We start from the raw sequence: 26,688 nt of genomic DNA, 5'->3' as shown, positions 1-26,688 counted from the left end.
TTTCGTCACTAGAACACAGGAGCTTACAGAATCATATGATCACAGAATCAGTGCTACCTCAGTCAAAAACTAGCTAACCAAACCCAAAATTCAAACACTTAGTTTTTCAGAGGTTTTTGTTTAGCAAGGTCGTGAGATTTCTCAAGAACAAAAAGTCCTCTGGGTGAGTTATTCCACACAGGCAACTTGCCCTGCTACAGTTCAGTACGAGGCCATCTGGATCACTGGCCTCCCTAAAAGCACAAAGATCTCAAAAGGACATGCACATTCCAGGTATTCAAGTTCCCACTATCCAAGTGAGAAATTAAAAGGCCAAGCCGCCTTGCTGGAGTGTGGCAGTGTTTGAGCCTAACCCTGAAACCCCATCCCTACCCACAGGAATACTGATGGAGACTTAAGGGTGCAAATGCCAACATGTGTGCCTGAGCGATGACTCAGGATCTCAATTGTGAGAATGTACTATGTTCATAAGCATGAGAAATGTTATATTGCTTCAGTGAAGCCACGGTGATCAGTATCACCTGAGGAGCTGGTGATGGATGTGAGCACTAAAAGCACATTTCTGTGTGTGCGCAGACCAGGCTGTTTAACAGCACCAGTCACAACCGATCTGTTAAGGCTGCAAGGAGCAATGGTGTCCTTTCACAGTACATCTCCTCAGGTAGAAGTGCACTCTTCCCAAGGGCAGTGACAACGAATGCAAAACGTGGCATTTGTAATGATGGTTCAATAGACTGGTGCAGCTCCCAAACTTCGGAAAGCAGTGGACAGACATTTTTGTACCTTTGGGAAACCTGATTTACACTGATAAGATCTGGAAAAGCCCTACTGAGTGATATTAATAACCTTAGCATACTGAAAAATCGGAACACAAAGTAGAAAATATTTCATGCTAGCCCATGAATCTTTTTCTATTTCATCTCCTTGTTTCAATGTTAAAATTGAACACTTTTAGAAATCTTTTTTTTCACATTAGAGCCAACTCCTTCACACCTGGGTGTGTTTATTGTTCTGATTACACTTCTACATCTGCCAATGAAAACTTACAGCACAATTAGAAAAAAAAAGCAACAACAAAGGCCCCACCTCTGCAAATATAATCAGACATGTTCACTAATGCTATCTGACAACACGGCAAGCACAGCAGGTCTTTGTCTGGTTGTATGTTGTGTTGTCCTGCATTGTCGCCACTTTACCTACAATGGCACTCAGTAATACTGACACATAACAGCTTCTATGAATCAAGATGTCCTTCACAAAGTATCAAGACTTTCAATGAAATGCCTGAAGCTGATGAGTAAGTCATTGGGTTCTTCTTCTGAATGATGTCAGTGGCTGTGTAACTCTAAGTATCAAAAGAGATGCTCTACAAAAAAAAAAAAAGATAAATGTTTTATGTTCAATCTTATAAAACTGTACACAGTAACAGTCTACAACATGAAAATGGCCATTAAGTTGTTGTAACGGTTATGAAATGCAGCAAGTATAACAATTCCAACGTTTCACTTACTTATCATTAATCACTGAATTCATACAGTTGTGTTTATATATATTCAATGGTACTGTAAACATAGCTGTTGGAAAACACACATTGACACTCATTAGAAGTTTAGTACTTTCCATTTGAAAAGTTACAATATATCAAGATATGATGGATTAAAAAAAAAAAGAAGCCTTGAAATATAATGCACATTTTGTCATTTTCTAGGATAGAAATTGAGATGTGATAGAGAATATTCCAGATTTGACTATTTTACATTTACACCTATAGTGATAGAAAACTTTAAACATTAAATGTAATTAAATAATACAGAGTTTATGAAACAGTTATTTCAGAGATTCACAATGCCCCAAATCTTGGTTGTGTATAACAGGAGCTCCCATTAACTTACACCTCTCAGTCTTTTATGGAAAATTTAAGTTATTTTCTCTTTAACAACATGCCGACAAACTGAATTTTAACTGAATGATCTCCCCTCCCCACCCACCCCCAAACTGTACAAAACATTCAACTGAAGAAGATGCTTGTATTTCCTGTTGCTGGACATGCATCCCATAGGCCTTCAGCATATGTTTGAGCATTTGGTGATTCCATTTTGTGGGGCAGGGAAACTCAATCTCGATGTTGCTCTCAGTAAACAAAGTGTTCCTAATTTTTGCAATTGTTAAGGCAGCTATGCTGATGTATTAAACATGCTATGTGCTTTTGTGTGGCTTCCTACAATCTAAAGAGTAGCAGTGAAAAGAAATTTCAGACATGCTTTGATCTTCTCGACCATTGAGGAATTTCATCCCGTTGGTCAAAATGCTTCACTTCAGCATGTTTTACAACTGCAGATGTAGATTATTAGCCGCTCACTGGAGAAACAATGCATGTATGGGCTTAGATTTGAAGACTGACCATTCCTTTAATTTATCAGAAAAAAACTTCAACACAACAGCCAATGTGATTCCAGTGAACATAACTGAGAAGAACAGTAACACACGTACACAGTTCTCATGTTCTCTATTATTTCTATCCCATAACTAAAGCTACTTGAACTTCTGTCATCGTTTTCTCTGCATCCTGGCTGGGCTTTGTCAGAAGCTATCTTCACTCTAGGTGAGGACACTTCCTATCTGCCAACTCCAGCCCATTGTTTAATATTCATTCTAATATATCAAGTAAAACAGATAGCTATTTAGCTTTGCTTTCTCTGGGTAAGGCTGCAGGTGTAGGTGACAGTGAACAGAAAGGCTTGTGCAGTGGCTGCAATCGTGTGCAGTTATGGGGGGCAAGGCCACAGAACTGCTAGTGCTGTTAAAACAAAAAGTGAGGAACTCAGGGCTGCACTGCTCCCATTTCCAGTTACGCTGTGTTTAGAGGATGACTTGACAGTGCTTGTGGTGGTTGTGGTGACAATCTTTTTCACAGTTGGTTTTGGTTCATTTCTGTTTTCTGGATGGATTTTCTTGTCCTTGAGTATATCTGAAAACATGAAAGTAAATGTAGGATTAATCACACATCTGGAACATGGAATGGGATACGTACTCTAGCCTGAATAACCAAACTGTGTACAGAGTGACAGGATGCCTATATTAACGTTTTAGTTGAACCCAGTGACCACATCACTTTGCTAGGCACCCACTATTTTGCTCAGGAATTCCAGCCCAGCCTACTGGTAGACAAAGCATAAACCTGGCCACAGTTTAATCCCTTTAAAAATACCTTCATTTTTACCTGGGATAGGAACTGGTTTATGCTAGGGTTGACCAGTTTTGTAACATGCCCCAGTGAAATAACTGTCAAGTTGTTAAGCTACCACAGGAGGAGAGTTGGAGAACATGTTGACTTAATTCATAAGCCAGCTTCCTAGCTGCTTTTTGTATTGCCTTTACTTTAAAGCAACACAGGACTTTTGGTACGGTAGGACGAACTGGCAAGAAAGGCTACTAACACAAAGAACTACATAGGTGTTTGATATGGCCTGTTCATCAGTGTGGACAAATAAAGTGGCCACAAAGAGAAAACGCTTTGAGTTTTGTTCCATCATTTTCCCTAGTAAATACAAGTTTGTTTTTTTTTTTTGTTTGTTTGTCTTTTGTTTCACCAATAAGATATGGAACAGTTGCATGTTATTTATTTATTTATTTATTTATTTTCCATCCCTCCACATGCATTTTGGGGCAGTTTGGGACACCTTGTATGTAAAGGATTAAATATGCAAGAAACTAGTATCAGTAGTCTGTTCTTGCAAAAACACAGACTTTTCAAATGAGAAAACAATTGATAAAAGTCCCCAGTTATCTTTGCAAGCATCACTGCGATCTTACTGCCATTGAGTCCTTCCCTGGCATTATGCAAAAAATCAGCACTTCCTCTAATGATGACATGATCTGCAAAAGCATAACCTAAGTGTCTGGCATATAACTGAATTCTTACCTGCAAGAACTGATAAATTAACAATAATTGTTCAGGTCCAAGCTATAATTTTTTTTTATTATTTATTTATTTATTTATTTATTTTTGTGATACTAATGAATGCAATGCACATACACACATAAAACAAAAAGTGTAATTTTGTCATGCAAATTCAACAACAGCCCAATCTCATAATTAAAAAACAAACAAATAGAACCCCCCTCTGAATCAGAGAAGCAAGTTCTTGGTAGAAACTAGAAAGGCAGAAAGTATTCCAGACATGTAAATGCAATCTGAGATCATTGTCTGCATATCAGTAGTTCTGACCAACCATCAATAAACCCACTTGATAATAAAAATGAGCTATTGTATTAGGAAAGCACACACTGTTCTTGCCAGTATAAACAGCAAAAGAAATGCAACTAATTCTTCCATTTTATCATAATGTCAAGCAGCTGAACACCACACAGCCTTTTTCTCACTGCTTCCCCTTCCCCAATGTTCCATATATACATGGAAATATAAATATATTTATTTACAAAGAAAGTGCTCAAGCTTCTCATTCTTGGTCACCATTTGCTGACCAATGCCCAGCCAGTCCCTAATCAGAGGCAGCCTTCTCAGTCAACTCACCCCAATTTCGTAGTTTTTCCACGTGCCACCATACAGTATGGAATATCCCTGAGGGCAGCTGTCCCGGCTCTGTCCCCTCCCAGCTCCTCACTGGCAGGGCAGCACACGAAGCTGAAAACTGAAGTGCCCTCAGCTCTGTGCAGCACTGCTCAGCAACAACTAAAAGATTGCTGTTACCCACATTGTTTTTCTCCTAAAGCCACAACGTGGCACCACACCAGATGCTATGAATCATCCTTTGCCCAGCTGAAACCTGCATCAACAGTGACCCAGAGGATCCTGTGATTTCTAAACCTGATTCAAGGCTTACTGCAGAGAAGGGACACAGCTGGCAAGGAATGCAGTGGGGAAAAGGCAGTTTGCCATTCTGTTCCAAATTGCTATGGCAAAATGTTCCTCAATTCCAGCTTGCAATGGAGCTAACAGAAGGGGGGAGGAGAAAAAGCACGCTGTAAATATTTAGGAAATACCAGTATTCTGAGGACACTTTGAAAAAAAAAAGGACAACCTTCAGACTGTCATTAAAGTAAATTAAGGATAAATCATGGAAGTAGGTGTTCTCTGACACTGCCTAGACTCCTTTCCATCACTGTCATTTTCCTTTCTGACTGTGGAAAACGCACTGCTTCTCTGCTGCCTCTTATATCATCTCAGTCTGCTGACTTCAGCTCTCTGGGGCCAGCTGATTAAATTAAGACCTCACTCAGGTAAATCTATTCCCCTCTTTCACTTGGCCATGTCCAGCATTGTAACTTGATTGGCCTCTATAAATCGGGCAGACTGAAATGTCATTTATTTTCTTAATATTGACCTAACCAAAAAATCTAAGGTAAGATTTAATGCTATCAGAGAAGCCGTTGGTTTTTAAAAGCTTTCCTCTCAGTGATTGCTTAATGCACTACATAACAAGCATTAAATAATACATTAGAAAATTCTGCCTTTATCCTTTACGTGGAAGGGACTTAACTCTGAATTTTCTCTTTGTCTTTACAGCAGAGTGCTTCTCTGACGGACAATTCTGACGTAGGACTCTAATTAGCAATCTGCTTAAAAATAAATAAATAAGAATAGCCCTAGTCAACACAATTCAGCATCTTTTTCAATCCCATATTCAGTTTCTAAGTCACAAATTTCAGCAAAGATTTCATGTCCTTTTCCAGTTTGTTAAGAGTTCCAGCTGCTTACTGACTCCAGGCTTTTGTCTGAGATACTCAGAGTTAAATGAGTTTTTCTCTCAAACCTTTTTCTCAAAGTCAGGGCTGGTTACATTCAGTCTACTACTGACATTCAAAAGGCAAAAAGATAGTATGGTAATTAAAGTGTCAGTGTGAAGAGTAGCACAGAAATGAAACTCCAGTCTCAACAAAGTGAACCCCAGATGGTTCAGTACCCAAGAATCAACCCCACAAATCATGACTTCATAAAACAGAAGTCCCAGCTTCAGTCTGTTCTGTTTACCTTCTGCATTTTGAAGCTTTGTGCTTCCCAAGTAAAAGCTCTCTCCATTGCTGGGAGCTTTCTTACCATCATCACCCCGTTTCTTTCCAGAAATGGAGTTTAAATCTTTGAAGACTAGCTAACCTTATATAGATGGCCTATGGACCTTGGTATGTGAACTTCATTCTACACTTACTTTTCTCATGTGATATATTCACAATTTATGTTAATAGAAGCATATACTTCTAATAACATGTGTTTTAAGATCTGTACTACACTACGCAGCAATCGCAACACAGCACCTGTGCTTTCCCTTATCCAGGCTTCAAGCATGAACACTCAAATCCTGCCAGAAGGGATACTCAGTGCTGGCAGCTGGCTGCCCAGCAGCCCCCATGAACAGCCACCCAGGACCCCTGCCACGGCCTAAGTCTGCTGTGGTCAGCGAAGATGGCTCCAAGTCCCCTTAGGCACCAGGACCACTGTGAGTGCAGAGCGCAGCTCTGTGAGTCCAAGAGACTGAGTCCCACTCCTTAACTGATCTTTCATCTGCATTAACTGTAGTTAAATTCACAGCTTGACAACATTAACAAAACACATAATTAAAATTACTTGACCTCAGTGTTTAGAGCATTTAGGATTATTTTCACCTCAACAATGCAACTGCAGATTGCTACCCAGTAATGCATGTGCTGGCACTGAACTTCTCACAAATACTTCTGTGAATCAATGCCATTCCTCAAAGAGACTAGCCAGGATAAAAGGGAGACAAACCTGTCATTGCCATCCAATTTAGGTGTGGGAAACCTCCCCTGCAGTGAGGACTGAGTACACCTTCCAAACACATTTGGTGAGTCACACGCTACAGCACACCTTAATCTCAGCCAGTCATGATACAGTGGAAAAATCATGTGGGTATTATTTTTTTAGGTTATTACCAAGTTAGCTGACACGAGGTCAGCAATATTGGCAGCCCAGACGTTAGTTACGCCTCTCTAGCCTAAACCTTTTGCAGTTGGCTGCCCTGGCACTGGTAGGAATTATCAAACTATTGATTGGTGCACTCACATGCTATTGCTCGCTAATGAACAGCATCGGTAAAGCCTACTTAAACATCTGTAGAGGCTTCCTATTGTCCTGCCAAGGGACAAACAAGCTCATCAGCTTAAAAAGAAAGGAAAAAACTTCTCTGATTTTGGCCTTCTCTTGATTTGACTGGAGCTCGGTCCTCTCTGTGATTGCAAATGGTCAGTGTGACAAAGTCTTCTTCCCTAAAAGAAGGGGACAGACTCTTTAGCAGGTTCTGTGGTGACAGGACAAGGGGAAAAGGATTCAATCTCAGGGAGGTAGGTTTAGGGTGGATATATAGAAAAAAGTCTTTTACAGTGAGGGCGGTGAGGCTCTGAACAGGTTACATAGTGTTGTGGTGGGTGCCCCATCCATGGAGACTTTCAAGGCCAGGCTGATCAAATCCTGGGCAACCTGATCCAGCTGTGGTGTCCCTGTGCAGTGCAGGGCACTTGGGCTAGATGGCTTCCAGAGGTTCCTTCCAACTCTAAGGATTCTATGACTATGATTCTAATTACATCAAGCCATACCCATACATTTCTTCCTAGACTTTCCTGCAAACACTCTGCTTTGAAAAGACTGAATGTCAGCATCTACGATGACAAATTAATTCCTGGTTTGAATGTCTCCTGATGGTTACAATGAGACACAGGTCGAAAGTGAACTGGTCAGTCCTTACTTCACTCCCAACCTTGTAGCTCTGCTGCTTGATTTCACTTTGATCATGGTTTGGTTTTGGCAGACAAGACTGGGAGAAAATTAAAACAAGGTGCAACTTGGTGGAACTGGTGCTTAAATTACAGTAGATGCTGCAGTGTTATTACTAGCTTTTTATCACCTCTGGTAGCAAAAGCTGAAATTACTTCTACGTGTTCAAAGGAAGGAACTCTGAAATTGCAAAACAATGCTGTCACCATAAAATGTAACAGCAATTTCCAAATAATCTATTATCCTGACATTAAGATCAGCACTAATTATTTCCAGTTACAGCTGCAGCAGACATGGAAACTGGAACACTGTGGAAATGGGAATGTGAGAACTCCCAGCGTGTGATGAACTCATGATACAACTGTCAAAACGTGGGATTTGCCACTATGTGCTACATAACACGAGTGAAGATTATGCAGGTCAATCAGTCTGTTTAGTTTTAGCTCTGCAGTCATTCTGTTTCTCTTTTTAAGGAGACTGGAAGAGAAGTGGGATCTGTGGCAGATCACTTCCTCCCCGTAGGACAGCAAGTGAATTACTTTATTTCTCAAACACTTTGTGCATTCTGAGTTTAAATTCTCCAGGGTAAGAAGAACCTTCGCCACCCTCCTCAAGAAATAACACTGCCTGGGACTTTCAGGAGCTGCAGTTATAAAAAAGAGTCAAAGGTAAGAAGAAAAAAAAAAATACAATAAAGAAGAGTCAGGAACAACTGCAAGACAATTTGAGGTGTCAGATGCCTGGAAGCCACACCTAGATTAAGTGGCAACTCCCTCCCCATTCACAAACGATCTGTTGTCTATATATATGGAAATCCAATATATAAATAAATGAAAATAAATCTTAGCTGTACTAGTGTAAGAAACCCATCACTATATTTGCTTGGCTTTTGATATACAGCTACCATAGCAAACCCTGCACGATTTTCATGAGCCATAATAATATGTATGCTTTGTTCTGAGGGCTGAAAAGTAAACCTGCATGTATAAGTGCCTCAGCCCCTAAAATGGTATATGTCAAAACAGAACACTCCATCTTTTTCTAGAGAAGAAATAATCTAACCTAACAAACCTTGTGTGATTCAGCAATAGTTCCATTAATCTGTCAGTCACTGGCAAGAAAAGGTTTCGTCATTTTGTTTGTATTAATATAAGACTTATTCAAATGCAGACAAGCTGAAAGTATAGGCTTAAAACATGTCAAACATCTTTTACATTTCCTGGAAACATCTGTTTTTAGTCTAGTCCCAGGCACATGTTTGTGGTTGTATGCTTAAGCTTGTTTCGCTTGCCAGATACCTCATACATACTGCAGCACAGCTGACATGATATCCTCAGACACAGCATGGAAGTATCTGTGAAACATGATGTTCCCAGTAAATCTGTTGAACTTTTATCGTAACTTTCTTGTAATGAAAGAAACAACTAAAAAGCTCTGTGACAGCTTTCTGCCATCACTGTGTGGTGCAATTAATTAGTTATGTTTAGAAATTCTGTACATGCCTCACTGGTAATATCCAGAAGACGGAGAGTGATCCTGATACTGCATGCCTCATGTGCTCAAAACTCCTATTAAACTTAATGGGAGTTTGGGGGGATGCGAGGAATGCAGGACTGACCTTTATAGCTGAAGATGAATGTGCACTCTAGACTTCAAAGATTAGGTACCCCTGCCAGTCTGGAGTGTGCAAGTGATCAGCACGCCAAGTGCCGAAGGCATCTGCTAAATATCACGCCACAGCTCAAAGCTGTGTAATTAAGAAAAATATAAACTGGCTCAAGGAAGAAAAATATTAGTAATAATTGAAAATGCTTTGGCTGTTGCTTTTGTCCTGATGATCTCATTAGTTCTGGTTACAGAAACAGTTCTCACACTGGCTGATGCGGGGCGTGCTTTGTGTTCTCATTCTGCCCACATCTTTCCCAGTCGACTTTTATTGCTCAATACAAAGGTCAAATTGAAGGCTTAATTAAATTGTATATGAGGAAAACATAAACTTATTCTGAAAGGGAGTGCAAAACATTTAAAGCCATCCCAGCTCCTCTCCCCCAGACAACTCCTCTTCTTGAGAAAAGAAAGAGTATGTATTGTAGGAGCTCTTTCCCTTAAGGGGAAACTGCATCTTTACCTGCTTTAAAATTTACATGTAACAAATATCCAGCCTTTTCATAAGCTGCTAATTGCATCTGCAATTGACATTTATAACTGTAACTTTAATTTAGGTCTACAGCTCTAAGCAGACAAAGCTCCATTTTACAAAAAGGTTGGATGTGATCTTACACTTACAGCAAAGTAAGTTCAACTTACAGCAAGGATCTGAACATAACAGCTAAACTTGAAGCAAAGTTGATGCCACCAGAATAAATATATTACCCACCAGCATATGTCACTCCGCCCTGAGGCCTATATCTGAACAGCAGCTTCTCCCTCTGCTGAAAACACGAATCAGACAAGCACCCTTGACAGTTTCTCCAAGCCCAAGATGAGGAAGAGTCACACGGCTTGAGAGGATGACCATGTTTGAGCGTACTACAGCCGGTGCACGAGCCACACCAATGCACCGAGAACTCTATGCATGGCAGCGTGGCTGCCAGAGCCAAGTATTTCTGCACCACTGAGGTTCTCAGAGCATCCTCTCTGCAGTTGTTGCACCACAGGGGCACAGTTCCCCAGGTGCTTCTGTTCTCCTCCCTAGAAGCCATGACTGTTCCTGCTGCTGATCGTGCACCCAGGCCCAGGGAGCTGAGAGCTCTTTGGCACTGGGTGGAGGTGGAGGAAGGACACCAGTGCTCCTCTCAGCCAGCCCTCATCAGCAAGGGCCTGCGGGTCACACCAGAAGGTAGGAGAGCAGACTACCATCGGCAAACAAGGACAGCAGTTGAAATCATGGTGGAAGGCAACTGGGTTCAAATCCTTCTCATGGCTGATTCAGGAGGGGTGCGTGAACCCAGGCCTCCTTTGCATCACCCAGTCAGATAAGGGGTCTGAGACTGAAACAGGCTCTGCAACATTATCATGAGCTCTCTGCACCTAGCTCTACCCTAGGGCAAACTGGACCAAAATATACTGGAAGGAATTATTCAAATTAAGTACCAGTATACAAATTAGGTAAGCAAAAAGAAGAGACACGAGGAATTGGTCTCTGCTGCTGAGTGAGGTCTGTAACTCCCTCCCCAAGAGATGCTGTGGAGGGCAGGGAGATGAGATCCATGCTCTCCAATTTCAGCATCAGCAGATGTATTTGTAAGGAATGGGAAGCGGAAAGTAAACCATGGAATTCCCCTCCCACCAAAGAGCTTGGTGACTCAAGGTCTTTCAGCTCATAGTTGCTTTTGTGAGGCAGGATGGATTCAACACGTACATTTTAAGCAGCCCAACTAAGTCCCAGAACATAATAACCAGAAACAAGGCACTAGTTTCCAGCAAGACAACTGCAAAAAGCCAACTGCAAACACTTCCACAACACATCTCAGGGGTTCTTTTCTCCCTGCAAACATGATGTTCTCTCATCATTCCTCACTCTTTAAAAGCCAGTCAAATTATTCCACTTCTTCCATTGCTCTCTTAGAAACACTGACAGACATAATTCCTTTGGTAAGATTTTTAAGTGATTGGATTCCCATTTCCTTCACATTAATGATGGCAGCGGTGAAGGTTTCAAGTGTTTCTTGTATTTCTGCTATTTCTTCAGCACAAACAGAACCTTATATGAATAATCTTCTAGAGACATTCTAATGGGATATAATCATAATTGATATTTAATTATGGAATAGACACTGAAATCACATCAATCCACACATCATCTGATTTCTCTTAATGTGAATGAGAAGCAAAGATCAGCTATAATGGCAATGGATAGCTCTGGTCATTAAGTAAGCTGGTAGGAAATATTTGAGTCTTTCCAACCTTTCATTTCAGTGGTGAGTGAAATAAAATGAAAAATGATGGTACAATATCCTAGATTAATAATTTTAGACCTACCACCAAGAGCAGCAATGGAAAATATCACGGCATTAGACTTGCTTTGCCTCTGGTATGGGAAGTTTAAATTAGTCTTTTCTTCTTTTCTAATGTGGCAAATATTCAGCATGCATATCCTCTATTTCACATTGCTAGGTTTATCCAGTCAACCAGATCCCCAGCTCTATCACAGCTGACAGTTATTGACAGAGAGGATGATTAGAGCCATCACTCTACTGAATATCTGCAGAAGAACATGTTTCATGTAAAAATACTGAAGGCTTAAAAGCATTATTTTATTAATAGCATGCAGAGAAACTGATGAACCCTTATCACATTTAGCAGAACAAAGAATATCCACAAAGACACAAATGTGAAGGAGATACACAACCAAGGGTAAAAATACCAAACTTTTCTAATAAAAAACTTTTCTTACAAAATGAAGCAGAATCTGCTAGCACATGCAGAAGACTACACTCAGCCTGTGCATCAAATTAAGGGAAGGAAATTCCTGTCCAGGGCTGGCATTGATTCCATTCCCTGCTTCTGTCCCAAGTGAGTGAGGTGAAATGTTCCTGCCAATTTAATGAGAAACATCTACATCAAAAGTAGCAGCACTGAGTTTAGCTTAGCCCAGTGTGGTACATGACATACTGAAGGCTATAAACCTTCTCCCTTTCCCAGATTTGCAGTGTTGCTGAACTTTACATTGGTAAGCAGTGACAAAGTGGAAACCACTTGTCTCTCCTATTTAGCCATGCAGAAGAATCACTTCTGGCCACAATCCCACACATCTAACTCCTTAAGGTATTCATTCCATCATGAAAATGAAAAAAAAAACCAACCATGGCATTTTTGAGAGTGATAAATACTGCACTGGGATTCAAAGACCTCAAGCTGTCAGCTGGCTTCTCTATACAGATGTGCTCAAGCTTGGCTGCCCAGGTGGGACTAGTAATAAGGGCAGTGTTTGCCAAAGACCTACTCTTGGCACTTGCAGCACCTCTCCACTGGATTGTGACCAGGTGCTGAGAGTGGTGATGAGAAAATAACTTAAGTTTTTAAGCAGGAAGAATTTGGAAAGCCTGAAAGCATCAGGATATTGCTGCGAGTGAGTGAAGTGTGATGGGAGACTCCAAGAGAAGCAATGGACTGCTCTATCTAGGTCAGCTAAGACCCTAAATACAGTAAATATATAAATTATCTTCACTTGTTTCTATGCACAGAATTGGCATGGATATATGCAAAACACTTGTTAGGTGACTGCACATGTAGCTTGATTTGTGTGTGCTGCCAATCCAGCCAAAGAAGCTTTGACAGGCACTCAGTCTTCTCTTTGAGATGTATCAGTTATTGACAAGTTCTTTGTGTCATAAGAGCTCCAATAAAGGGAAAAACCCACTGGAACATCATGAAAGCTGACACCATGTGCTGCAATGGATCTGCTGGCACTGTTGTGGTCTATTATGCAAATATGCATCAGTGGACTTTGTAAAACATAAATTATGGAAATGCCCATATACAGCCTCTTCAAAATGCAGATTACTTGCCCGATGTTTGGGAACAATTAACATCTCTGACGTGAACCTGTTCTCAGGGGCTGCTATGCTACAGCATTTGGATGTTAAAGCTTAGCAAACTGTATTCTGCATGCAGATTCAATATTGATATTATAGAATTCTGCTGTAAATTTGACTGTCACAGTCTACTTAAGCAGCGTATCACTGACATCATAGGCCTTTGCCTTGCACTTGCTATGGCACCAGCATTCTGGAAGATCCGATCTGCAAGTCAGTTATACACTTGGGATTATGAAGGGGTTTCCTTTTTAATAAAAGACTCTGTATTTTTAATTGATACAGTCTTTCCAATCACTGATGGATGATAGATTGATAAATGATATATGCCATGTTGCGTATTCTTCTGTGGGGTAAGGGTTTGAGCCCTGGTTCTCTGCCTCTGCAGTGCTGATCCTGCCCTTGAGTCACACTTCAGTTAAAGCCAAAACAGAAACAGCACAAACACTTCTTTGGGCTTGGCCACGTGCTTGGCTGCACGTCTGTCACGCTAGGTATAGGACAATTCCTCACAATGTTCAGCATGTGCTAGGAATGCTGGTCTCCCACTGAGGAATTAAAGCAAGCAGTTAATATTTTTCAAAGCATACTAAACATCTTAGATTGCTCTCAGTAGGCTCATCCCTGGCTTCTGTGATCTTACAAAAATCTAGGTCAACCAACATATAGTTTGCTAGAAAACATCATCAAGATAAAGAATTTGGGTAAAGAATTTGGAAAAACAGGGATATCGGGAGTAGTATATTCAGTATCTGTTGGACTTCATTAAATCCTTGTTTAACTTGAGTTGAGATGGGTGAAATTAACCTTTGTATCTCAACAGCAATCTCTCTGTTTGAAGCAATTGAATCAAAGTAGCTTACCAAGGGCATCTTTCCACTTTCTAACTTCAAAGAGCATTTAGTCAGAGATAGCACATGAGGATCACATAATTGGAGCCAGCTGATGGAAAAAGGGTTGCCTACTGAGTGAGCTGGGGAAAAAGCGACCTAATTTAAGGATAGGTTAGAGATCTGAAGTAAAGTTCATAAAGACTGGTGTGTTACAAAGAAGAGGTGATAGTTTCCCACACTGGCAGAGACAGTGTAGTGTGAATGGAGGAGTCTTTCTAATCACTGCAGGATGAGTGCTGTTCTCTGAGCTATTAACCAGTTCCTATAAAAAGCACAAGGAGCTCAGAACATATTTGCAACCTCCAGTCTCTTTACTAACCTGCTTAGGCACTTTAAAACATTAACAGTAATTTATGCGGGTCTAGCCAAGGATCACAGGGTAGCTATCTTGAATGAGGGATTCCTGACTACTGTCAAATCAAGACTAATAGTAAATCAAACATGGGAAGACATTTACCTTATAAAGGACAGTAATAAACAATGGTGGGTGATTTAGATTTAACTCAAACCCAACATTTACTGGTATCTGGAGCAGTTACCAAGTTACAATCTATATAGCAAAGCTGCAATCAAATGTTGAACTAGAAATGCCATAGATTTGTACCCATTTACATTTGTACCCAATTACAAATTGAGATCAAGAACATTCAAAGCAATAAGACTGAAGGATTTCTGGCCATTCTTTTAGCTGAACTGTGATCAACTGATTTGTGTTGGCATATGCATTAAAGAGTGCTATTCCGTCACTGACTTGGCACGCTTAAGCAATGCTAACTAATGGCATCTTCAGAGCTTAAAGGAAGTCATGATAATCTGTTTAATGGGAAACATAGCTACTCCTGTGCTATGTCACTGAGCCACAACAATCCGTAGGTTCTGACACAGCTGTTCTGTGAAGAGGAAGATACTGTGAGATGAGAGTTGGCAACACTCAGAGTATTCATTTCCAGCCGTGGCGTGGGAGAAGAAATCACATCTGTTCCTCTGCAAGAAAACATGGCACCTCACCAAATATCAAGAAGCAGTTCAGTTCTGACAATAATGGTAAATGAAAAAAAATGCTGTGGGATGACAGAGCTTTCCAGTGCTACGCTAAAAACAGTTTTTTTTGGAAAATACTAAGGGTCAGGAGTCTAGTTTGTGTGAGGATGAACCCAGTAGGGGCTGAGGCTGGCTCTCTTCTGCATTTGTGCCAGTTTCCACTATAAAGGCAGAAACAAATTGTTTAACTTATAAATTAGTAATTGGAGCTTTACTGACAGGCTCGTTGCTCACTATGACTGAGTTTGGGGAAGCAAAGTGTTATCAACAGTAGAAGAAAGTAACCTTTGTGTGTGTGTGCTGGGGCTGAGCACAGCGCTAGAGCTGCCCAGGGAGCTGCAAAACTCCCTCATTGAAGGTAATACAAACCAGGCTAGACGCACAGGAATGGCTTTGGTATACAATAGAAAAGCTTCCTCATCTCTGTTTTCAGTCTTCCAATGATCTATTCATTTGTTGAATCTATTCCACGTGAAAAGCAAACGAAAACAAACTATTCAATCAGTCTGTGATGAAATCTGTAGCTATCTATAAAAACGGAGGGTGAACAATTCCTTAGAAAAGGAATATGCATCGACAGCTATGGCTGACAAAATGCTGTCAATAGGCATTAAAGCTGCAAATGGCAAGGTGCTGGCAAAGTGAGAGGAACTACCACAGAAAGAAAAAAGCCAATCTGTATGTTGAACAGAGCATACATAAAGTAGAGCAAATTACCAGACTCACAGACATGAGAGTACAGAGCACAGGAGCTGATTCAGAAGTCTCTGTGAAGAAATCTTGAAGGCTGGCCAGTTCCTTCTAATTCTCTGGCATTCATTCCAGCGCTCAGGCAGTGAAAAGAGCTCTGGCTGTGCTGCGTGTGCACACGTGGTCCCGTGTTACAAGGAGACGGTGGATGTGCAGTACCCCTGCAAATGGCTAGCTGGGACTGCCACCTCCTTTTCAGAACAATCCTGCTTTTCAAAGCCTCAGTAATCCTGGAGTACTGCCAAGGAGAGTGGATTGAAAGGCTCAGCTCCCGAATTCCCTAGCAAGGAATGGGCTGGGCATGTGGCTGGATGCACTGTGTGTCACCGGCACCTCCAGCACATCAGATTTGGAGGCTCTGCTGTCGCGTGTTTTTTTTTATTTTCTGAGCACCTTATCCTGCACAGCTGTAACCCGAGGGAGAGATGATAGCTGTAAGACCTCACAAGTCCATGGGCTGCTCTTCTCCTTAAACTCACGTGCCAGATTTTTATTTTTCTCCTCGTGGTTTTCCTTAAGACATTCAATTTCCTATTTTTTTCTATGTAATTACAATTAAATAGTGCTCTTTTACCCTCTAACTAGAGAAACAACAAATGTCTTTCTGCATAAGGTATGGGTTATGGACCTGCAGCAGTTCAAAAGGTAGCAACATGCAGCAGCTAACCAATCTCAATTTTTTTTTCATGCTAAAGAAAACATATGAATTATTTGAGCTTTGTCTCCCATATAATAAATAATATGTTGTTCCAGGGAAAGATTATTGGAACTGGACTGATTTTGGTATAACTAAAACCTGAGCTTGCCTTAAAGCCATCAAACAACTAAATATGCTTATGGATTATACCAAGAGCTTATTCTCTGCTTCAGCTGCTATCCAGGAAAATTTCAAGATGTTGGAAAATCCCAAATGTGACCCAAGGCGTGACTTGCGTGCCAATTTGAACACCACTGGTGCTTTATTTCTTCTCTTCTATGAGAGTCTGCTGAAAACGAAAGCAGAGCAAGCAGTGGCAGCCTGGAAAAAATCATTACCAAATTTTGTGTACACGTTGAAAAGGAAACGCCCTCTTCCCTCTCCTCCCAGACTGCAGACACAAATATTTCAACTGGGGATTCTGAGTGGTAAAGCTTTGGAAATGATAAAGCAGGCACGAGATTTAGATTGTTTAACTTCCACCACCTTACTTTCTTCACAGATCAAATAACAGGAAATGGGCAATTGCAAACATCAGCCTAAGCTTTTTCCAAGGGGGTGTATAAGTAAGCTGTCTTATTTTCAGGCAAAATGTCCAACTAACGCCCACTAAAACTGAGCCCTTGAAATGCGCCTCAGAGCAAACCCAACGGCGGTGCTGTGGCAGAACAGTTGTTCAGGTTTCCAGGCAGCACTCTGCCAAGTGACAGGAGCAGCCATGCTCTGCCCAACTGGGTTCCAGTGTAGCTGCTACCAAGGCACGATAAAGCAGCTGGCATGGAGATGACTGAACACAACTTGTTTCAGCAAGGTCAGCATCTGCGGCAGCTTCACTTGGGTGCACACCAGGGAGAATCCCCAGCCCACACCACTGCACCAAGAACAGGCCAGAGGCAGTATTCACTACAGTGTTTTTTTTCCCATTTCCACCATTAACAAGCTTCTTTTTGGTTCAGGCAGAAAGATAGCTGGGGGAAAGCAGATCTTCAGCACCACGTGTGCACCCAGCGTGGCCCACTGCTGCCCTGCAGCACCAGCTGGATGGCACAACAGGGACACACAGCTGGGGTGGGCATGGGGACAGAAAGCCTGCAGCAGATTAGCAGATGCACAAACATTTCCAGGTTTACATCATTTTCAGGCTTTAATCTTTTAACCCAGGTGCAACAGTGCTCTTCTTCAATAGCTCTGAAGCTGTGCTGCTCGTGCATCACATGATTTCTAAAAGGTCTGCCTGTAGTACATGATTGAAAAATGAATGCTACAAGACCAAGCAAGCCCCTGCTTCCCTCCCAGAAGCACCACATCCCTTAAATCCTAGAATTATTTAGTGGCTAAAGTCATACTTCAGTTGAATTCAAAGTGTTTGGGTAAATTTTGTGGTAGAGAAGACAATTTATGGTCTTATTTAGAATGAGCTTTCTAAATTCTGCCTTACTACAGATGCCAGCTTCTATACTATATTCTATCATTTGCCAGTCAAAGCTCTTCTTTAGAGTTAAGGCATTCAGATGAATCACAGTTTCTTTGCATCTTTTTTTTCATGAAAGGTTTCCTTGTCTCTGCAATTCCTACTCTTTACCCCCCCCTGTTATGTTGCCTTCACTGCACAGGGCCAGGCTGCAGTATTTGTTCCCTTTCTCAACAATGAACAGAACAACGTGTGAGTGAAAGTCCTTCTGAAATCAGTGAGACTGCTTATGGAGCCTGGTTCCACTCACCGTGAGCTGGGGTGTTTCAGTCTGGCCCGAGGAAAAGAAACATCCAAGATGACATAAGCTGAAATGAATACAGTTACTCAGCACTATAAAACATGTATTGAAGAGAAAAGACCTGGGCGGGTGGAAAACCATTTTGGCAGCTGCCAAATATTTTGGCCTCCTAAAGCAGATACTGAGGGATTGTGGGAGTTCTCATATCAAAGCATGGCCGTCTTGACACTAATTCCATTAAAACAAATGGAAGAAGTGACAACAACTTCATCCGAGTCCTAACAGATGTTACAAACAATAAATGTGGCAGCACTCCTAGAAGTGTTGTTCCCGTTTTTCAGATCAGATAACTGAGACAATAAAGAGGCAAAAATGATGTAGGTGGTGGTCACAGAGGAAATCTGCAATTACACTGAGTCAGCAATACATCTGCATCCTTCAGTCCCCAGGCTGACGTAGGCAGATGTCAATTCATTCTAAATACAGATATTTACTGGCAAGTAATTTGCCTTATCCCCAAATCAACACAAATTGAATAAATAATATCATGCTGGATTTCAGATTAGTAGCTCACATGTGGATCATGACTCCTGGCCCACAGTATTTAATGAGGGGTTGTACAGTTCACAGTTCTACAGTATTTAATGATACCTGTTCTAACTTCTAAAGCACAATCATGTCATGAGTTACAGAGAACCGGGAATATCTGGCCCACAAACAATCATTTATTTTGTTTACCTGGCGAGCAGCAAAATTGTAAGGTAGATCTGGGTAAGCACAGGATGGACATCAAACTCAAAAGGGATGAGTTGAATGCTGAATGAGGTTACAGTTCTTAGAAGAAAAAAGATCAGATGTATATACAAGTATCAGTTTCTGCTCATGTGAAGCACAGAAGGAAGTACCAAAAGCAGTGATATACTGGGGAAGGCTGTCAGCAAACAGGCATTGAAATATCCTCCCCCAAATCGTGCAGCCTCTGGAAGTTTCCTATCTGATGTAACAAAGAAGGTTGGATGAGATTGGTATTTGATGTGTGATTGGTGATTTTTTAGTACTTCCTACAATGGAGACAAATGATTCCATGTTCCTGAAACACTTCAGGCTTACTGCAGGCAGTTATTAATTAATTCCGAAATTCTTCATTTCTGTAAGAAGTCACAGGGCCACCTGACCTCCCTCTAAGAAGTGAAGGTACCCACTGACAACATATGCCTCAGCATCTGGAGATTCCCATGTAACATACACAACAAATGCGGTCTGCAAACACAGAGAGAGGGAGTAAACTGCTCTGCCTGCTTGCTACATCTTGAGGGTTATCATCCTCAGGTTACATGCAATGGTCACATTCAGATAACTTTATGCCTGACTCACTATACAAAGCAATGAACATTTTAAGGCCATTTGGTACATGTTTAATATTACTGTTGCCTTTGCACTTTCCCCTATTCCCTTACTTGCTAATACTCACTTCTTTTCAGCTCAGCCTTTCCCTGTGATGGGCTGTGCTGGCACAGGGAGCTCTGCTAGTATGCAAAGTTCTTGCTCAGAGACCTCAAGAGAGTGTGCCTGAATGTGAAACCTTTGCACTCATCTTGCATCTGAGACACACGGTCTGACTGATCAGTACACAGAAATGTAAGCACCATCTGGTTTAGAAGGTAAAAGGTGGTTAAGACCTATAGGGAACCTCCCATCAGGGTCTGCTCGGTAGGGAAGTGAATGGAGTGGGCTTCTCCATGCACACGTGCTATGCGTGGGACTGCCACACTGCGCAGCCACTGGGCCCTTATGGCTGCCGTTGGCTAAGGGAGGTGAAGGAATTCATTTGCACATGTACAAACACAGCTTTAGAATGTGTGGGAGCATGCAGAGCAGTCTATTTTACTCGTTTGGGTATCTCTTGGAAAAGTAATAATTTATGGACATTATAAACCCATTTCAATATAAATCAAATGAACAGATCAAGGTATTGCTGCCGTCCCCTTTGCTCTAGTTTCTCTGGCTACTGGATTTGTCAGCACTTTCAGGAAGCAAGGCTGACAGTCACTCCTCGGCTGAGCACACGCATTGAGCAGCGCAGAAGTGAGGCAGGCTGGGGGCTGTTCAGAAGCTCTGCAGGCGTACAGCCCCACAAGCAGGCTGCTGTTGGGACCCAAGATTGGCTGCCCACCTCCAGCTGTGCCCTGCCAGGTGACAGGGAGGTGCCTGTACTGTGCCTGCTTTGTCCCAGCTGGAGTGGCAGCTCTCTGCCCTTCCATATCCAATGGAAAGTGCCCAGAATTCAGATGTGGGATGTCCATGGCAAGCAATGCTTGGGCTGCCTCTCAGCACAGATGTGCAGTTGGATGGTTGCACACCGTATGACTGCATCAGAAGCTTTTTCCCTACTCCCAAACCAAAGGAATTACAGAAGGTCTCATGGTACCTGACTCTATCCTCTAGATAGTCTTCTGCTTGCTTCTAGCCAGTGGCTGGGCAGGGAAGCAGCTCTTCCTCCTGGTGACAAGACACAAGCCACAGAGCAGGGAACAGAATGCAGCCCAATGCACAAACCAAGTGGCTTGATGGGAAAAATCTTTCCCTAAATATTTCTGACATGTCAGGATATGAATTACTTACTCTTATTTATACTGGAGAAGTGCCTGAAATAATCTGGGGAAAAATAAGGGCCTCTGTCTTGCACGAAGTTAACAGCATTGTTGAGAGGAAAGCTGAAGGCACTTTTTGCTTGTAACCAGCAACTTCTCTATGTGCTCTGGTGGGGATCATATTTTGTTATGCATAAGTACAAAAAAAAAAAAAAAAAAGAAAGAGCACAGAGGAGCACAGTCCTTTAATCGAACCTCAAAATCCCTAAAAGAGTTTTGACACATTCTTTTTTTTTCCTCTGGAACTAGTCATTGTAACTGCACAAAAGATTCCCTGTGGGGAAATAAGCCTTCAGAACTCCCCTGTAAAAACTCCATTGCACTTAATTCTTCTTCAAAGATAACTGTGATGCCAGGAAGGAAAAGACTGGGCCCATGGAGGAGCGCATGCATTAAATGATGCCCAGCAGAACCCTGTGCCCAGCACAGTTGTCCACACACAGAACTGGGGTGCAGGGATGCCCAGCACTCCTTCTGGCCTTCACCTCTTACAAAGGGCCAAAGGACTGAAAGTTCAGGGGGACAAAACAAAAATCACCATAAACCATGTTAAGAACCTCTGCTGCTACCTGCTTATCCACCTCTATCAATGATGCAATTCGAATCTGAAATGCTTATTTTTTTTTTGTTTGGTCCAAAGTGAAAAATCTGTAAAAGCAAATGGTTTGTCTTTCATTTTTTTCACCTCTAAGAAAATATGTTACGAAATACTGAAGTCCTTTCTATTTCCTATCCAGCATTTTGCACGGTGGCATTTTCTGCTCAGCACCTAGCTGAAAATGAATACAGACAGGTATTTGCTCTTGTAATTATCTTTTGATAGCAGGGATTATATTCAGTCCTGAATCTGCCATCTCCTTCTGGAGCAAACTTGGCTGGATGAGTAGCATTCATTAGAAACAAACTTATCAGTATTTTGACTTGACACCAACCGTTTCCTCTCTGGTAGTTCAAATATGCCTTTTTTATTTGAAAGGACACAAAAACTCACACTGGCATTTGAAACAGTAGTGTCATCAAACCTCAGAGATGAAGGGAATGATGTGTCATTGCAGCAGCAGAACGCGACGTGCTCATTGCTAACTGCTGACAGCTTAACACTGCGTGCTGTGCTGGATCCCTTGCACAGTGCAGCACTGCAGGAGCTGAGGATGGAAGACTAACAGGGCTGCAGTCACAGCTGGCACGGCACACTGCTTCCTGTCCTGCATGCTATTCCTGCTGCCATTTGACTGCACTCTCCTGAAGAGGAGCTCTCTGCTCTTTCTCGTTCTTGGAGAACAGAAGCCCTGGAACATGGCTAGCAGTGTCTATGCAAATGCCAAACTATGAAGCAAATTCTAATGCATACTGTGCAATAAATGGACTTACAAAAATGACACCTCCAGTAGCAGTATGGACACACTGTCAGAGCCATACAACACGTGCATAAACTGCAAACCTTCTGACACTTCCCTAGAAAATCAGACTGAAGGCAAAACACAGCACTGCCCCAAAGGAAATGACCTCTCTCGCAAGCATGTACTCCTGCCAAATATGGAGAACGAGCCCTGCATACAGCCAGAGCTGCTTTGGACCAACAGTTAAACACCTAAAGGCAAGTTTCTGCTCCAGCCCCTTTAGACTGTCATGTATTGAGATTGGGAGTCCAGAGCTCTGGATGGTCCCTAACATATGGAACTGGGAGTGAGTTGTTCTGCTTAACTATATGACTACACAGTGCCATTAAAATAAAGTCTAAATGCTGATTTGGTGAACACTTCTTTAGAGACTACAGGAGACCTGCTGGGTCTCTCCAGTGTCTGCCAGTGACCTGTAGGCATTCCAGCTTGGGGATTGCGGGGACAGGGGCACGCAGAGCTCCCGGTGTCACAGACAGCCCAATCTTGGCTCCCCTGAGCCCCACTCCCAGCACTGTGCAAGTGGGGAGGGAATTTACCTGCTTCAGGGGGTTGCAGAGACACTTTGTAACTGATGGATGTAGATACACTGCAGTGATGGGTCAGTATAGTTCTGCAAGCATGTCCTACATCCTGTCCGTGGGAAAGAGATTAATCCTGACCAACTGTCCCTGAAGGATTTCTATGAACTAACACAGGAAGTGCTCTTTTTCCTCTCTAAGAAAATAAAACAGAGAGCACAGGAGGCATTGCTGAAGTTTGCATCAACGGCCGCCCAGTAAGAGTGCTATCTGACTGAATCCCCACTCAACTTCTTCTTGTTAGCACTTGATCAAAGGGCTGGTTTTCTCAGCTAATGGGACAGCTTCTGTAATTCCACACGTAGAGAGATGGAAGGGGGGCTTCTTCAACGCCAGAAAGAAAACTCAGTACAGTTTCTATCAACTTCATAAACTTCCAGGATATGTGAAAAGTTTGGCATATTGAAACTTCTTTTTTTTAAAGTCTTGTTGGGCTCATATTATACAGGAAAATGTTATTGCAGCACATTTAGTATATACAAGTAGACTCGCTAGCTGGCAAGTCTAATCTCTGGAATAATTACTAACTGAAAGTAAGCATTTGCCAATGCACCAGAAATCTCATGAATTTGATTATTTGTTGTAAAAGACATCAAAGAAGTGATAAACTTGAATAAACGGATGAAGGCAACAGAAAATTCCTTCAAAATTTATTTTTTAGAGACATACTGAAAGAAAGAAAAATAAATTATGGGTTACATCCGCACTAAAATCAAAGAGAATTCCACCACATATCTCCAAATACTATGGGAAACATTTCTTTACTGAAGCTGTCTAAGAGACTTGATTTTATCTATAGCACATTATTGAAGAAAGCATACTTTAATTAAAATCCTTACTGCACCAAACTCTTCCAGTCAGTACTTCAATTCTATTAACATTGAAGAGGTGCACTCAATGCTTTCCTTTTTTCCAATTCAGATGCTCTTCTGAATACTGGCTGTTTTTGTAAAGCATCAGCTTCCACCACGACAACTTGTGTACTGGCAATTGTCACAGTACTTGAGGGCCACCAGGAGCACCCACCCAGCTCCCCACCCATGCTGCGTTGCTGGAGATGCCTCCCTATAACCGTCAGGGCTCTGGAAAAGCCTGTGCAAAGAGAATGGAACTCAGCAGTTGAAAGGCTATTTCTATACTGGGGTTATGAGACTCTGAATGACAGCAGGTGGTTTGATTTCCTGATGCAGCTGAAACTTTGCTATATTTCTGTAGGGGAGCTGGAAAAGGATCTCAGCCACCCAGTCTAGGAAGGAGACAATATGAGGCTCCTGACCATAGATTCCTTCACCTGTTTGGTACAACCAGCATCAGCAGCAAGGTGACAGCATGGACAGCCTGAGCAGAAACAGCTTGTGTTGGGCTTCAATGTCCATCTCAGAGTGCCAGCGACACTTAGCAAACAAAAAGAAAGTAAGTGCTTCCCTTGGCAGCAGGTATTTATTTAAATATAACTCTCAGACGTGCTTACTTCTGTTTTGTATTTCTGCTACACAGAAATGAAAGGCATTTAACTGCTCTCCCATCAAAAGTTAGTAAGCTAGTGCCTGGTTTGTGTGTGGGAAGGAACAGAAGCACCAGTTTTAAACGTCCACTGGGTTCAGCTGAAAGACACTTGCCAACTAGCTTTCAAGCACCCATTCTCACGGTGACTGAATGGCACGTGCGCCATGCCTGCCATGCTGCCACATACACTGCTGTAGCAGTCTGTCCTGAGAGGCCTTGGCTCAGCATCTCCCTGCATTGGGCCCATACATTTTGAAATAGGGCAAGCCAACAAAACATCTGTAATGGATCGCCTCTCTTAGCTGGTCTCTAGTGACTTAGAAAATAGCAGTTCAGAGTTCAGTCACAAATCTGGCAGAAATGCAGTAGCTGACTCGGCTAGCTGCCTTGGGAAACAGCTCCCTTTTGCAGGCCCATGCAGTCAGTTTGAAGTGAAGAAATTGTATGGCACAGACAGTGCAGCTATTGTTCACTTTTATCATCACAACTACAAAGAAATATAACTTCAGCTGAGGAACCCGCTGAAAGCAGCCACCAGAATTTCTGTATAATCTCCCTGAATTAAAACACACCATTTTCCATGTAAGAACACTGCAATGTGGATTACTGGCAGTGACTGCAGAAGCTTCCAGGTAAGTGAGAGCTCTCTGAAATTTATAGCAATGTCGTCACGCTGATATTTTGTTTACATCTTGCTGTTTTAAAACATTGCCAAGAACAGTTTAGTTGCATAATCAATTTTTTTCTTGATGTGAGATTCTACACTGAGTGTATTTTCCCTCATCGTTTTGCATTACGAAGATGACAGCAGTATGATAAACAGTGTAGATTTGTATAATTCATCAGCAGTTTCAACAAACATTGTTTCAAACTTCTAATTCTTTCTTCTTAACCCCTGTGGCACATTCAATCTAATAACTCCTGACAGATGGAAATCCAAGACCAGCTTTTGGTTTACTAAGCTCTAATAAAGTCTCTCTGTACAACATTTTATACAAATCCTAAACCAGATGCAAAGTACATGATTTTAATGGTCTGAGGTCATGTTACTGTAGGTGCACAGCTTGCAGTTTACAGGATCTGCTGGCTGGCTTGTTTATCGAATTATGCAATACTGGCTAATTTTGTTTTATATGTCTGAATTGGACTGGGTGAAGGTCAGCCTGGGGGTGGGCTGCAGTTGCAGTAGCAGCCAGCAATGGGGAGGGAAAGACGAAAGCAGAACGCTTGCAGACATAACAGAAGACTGAACCTTGGGAACAGGGGTAAGGGAACAACTGAATGGAGAACACAAACAAGGGTATGAGTGATGGCAGCAAGGGATGGCCGAAGCCTGGAGAACGGGAGACGCGCTTTCAAACTCATCCAGCAGCAGGAAGCACAGCAGACCAAGCTACAGCAAGAAATCAGTGGCAGCGGCAGAGGAAAGAACTGAAAAAAAACCCTGGGAAAGAACACAGGGCAGCACTGGAGTGAGAACAGGAGACCCAGAAGGCAAATGGAAGGGACAAAGGTGGAGGGTGGCAAAAGGAAAAAGGGGGCACAGACGAGTCACCAACAATAGGGCGACTGTTGCTGAGTGGTAGCTGTGACGAACACTTCGGCAGTTTGATCCAGTTACAGGCATTCAAAGAACTGCCTTATGCACACAGCATTGGGCACGGGGCCAGGACAGACACGCGAGGCCTGGCTTTGCATACTTGTCAAGTGTCCTAGCTGGGAATGGTGCTTGGTAGCAGAGGGAGGGCTCATGCCCACTGCCATGTGCATCCCCTGGGCTGGCCTTCCCCTTTTAGCCAAGTCAACTCCTGAGATGCGCTGGGAGAATTGCTACCTGAAATAACAGAAAGAAAATTTCTTCTTTATGATTTCATGTCCCTCGGTTGCCGGAAGGTGCCTGAGTAGGATTTGCATGGGTACTCTCAGCAGTTCTCCTATCTGTAGCTATAAAATGCATTTGAAAATCTGGCCCTAAAATGCATATTTGCATGGCTTGTAATCTGGCTTCTAAGTTTGAAAATGTTGACAAAGTTTCCTGGGGTAGCCTTGGGAAGCTGGCTCAGCTTCACCATTTCCGAGAATGCTGCTTTATTATGGCAAAAAAATTCTCTGGATGGGAAAAAGAATGACTTCCATGTCCCAGCCAAGCATGCTAAAAACTGCTCCAGAGGAA

The 26,688-nt window shown here is 42.1% G+C and overlaps 1 protein-coding gene across 2 annotated transcripts in view; it reads right to left on the bottom strand.

The window, feature by feature from the left end:
* Positions 1-1,380: 1,380 nt before the first annotated feature.
* The window catches only part of LOC128082687 (glypican-5-like), a 366,543-nt gene continuing 341,235 nt past the window's right edge, over positions 1,381-26,688 (bottom strand). For both annotated transcript variants that reach the window (XM_052687113.1, XM_052687114.1), the window contains one exon: positions 1,381-2,968. In XM_052687113.1, the coding sequence (XP_052543073.1) occupies positions 2,766-2,968 (203 nt within the window). In that variant the 3' untranslated portion in view covers positions 1,381-2,765. The remainder of the gene's footprint in view (positions 2,969-26,688) is intronic.

Source organism: Tympanuchus pallidicinctus, unplaced genomic scaffold, assembly GCF_026119805.1.
Source record: "Tympanuchus pallidicinctus isolate F22 unplaced genomic scaffold, pur_lepc_1.0 scaffold22, whole genome shotgun sequence".
Lineage (NCBI taxonomy): Eukaryota > Metazoa > Chordata > Aves > Galliformes > Phasianidae > Tympanuchus > Tympanuchus pallidicinctus.
This window is presented reverse-complemented; position numbering and strand designations above follow the sequence as displayed.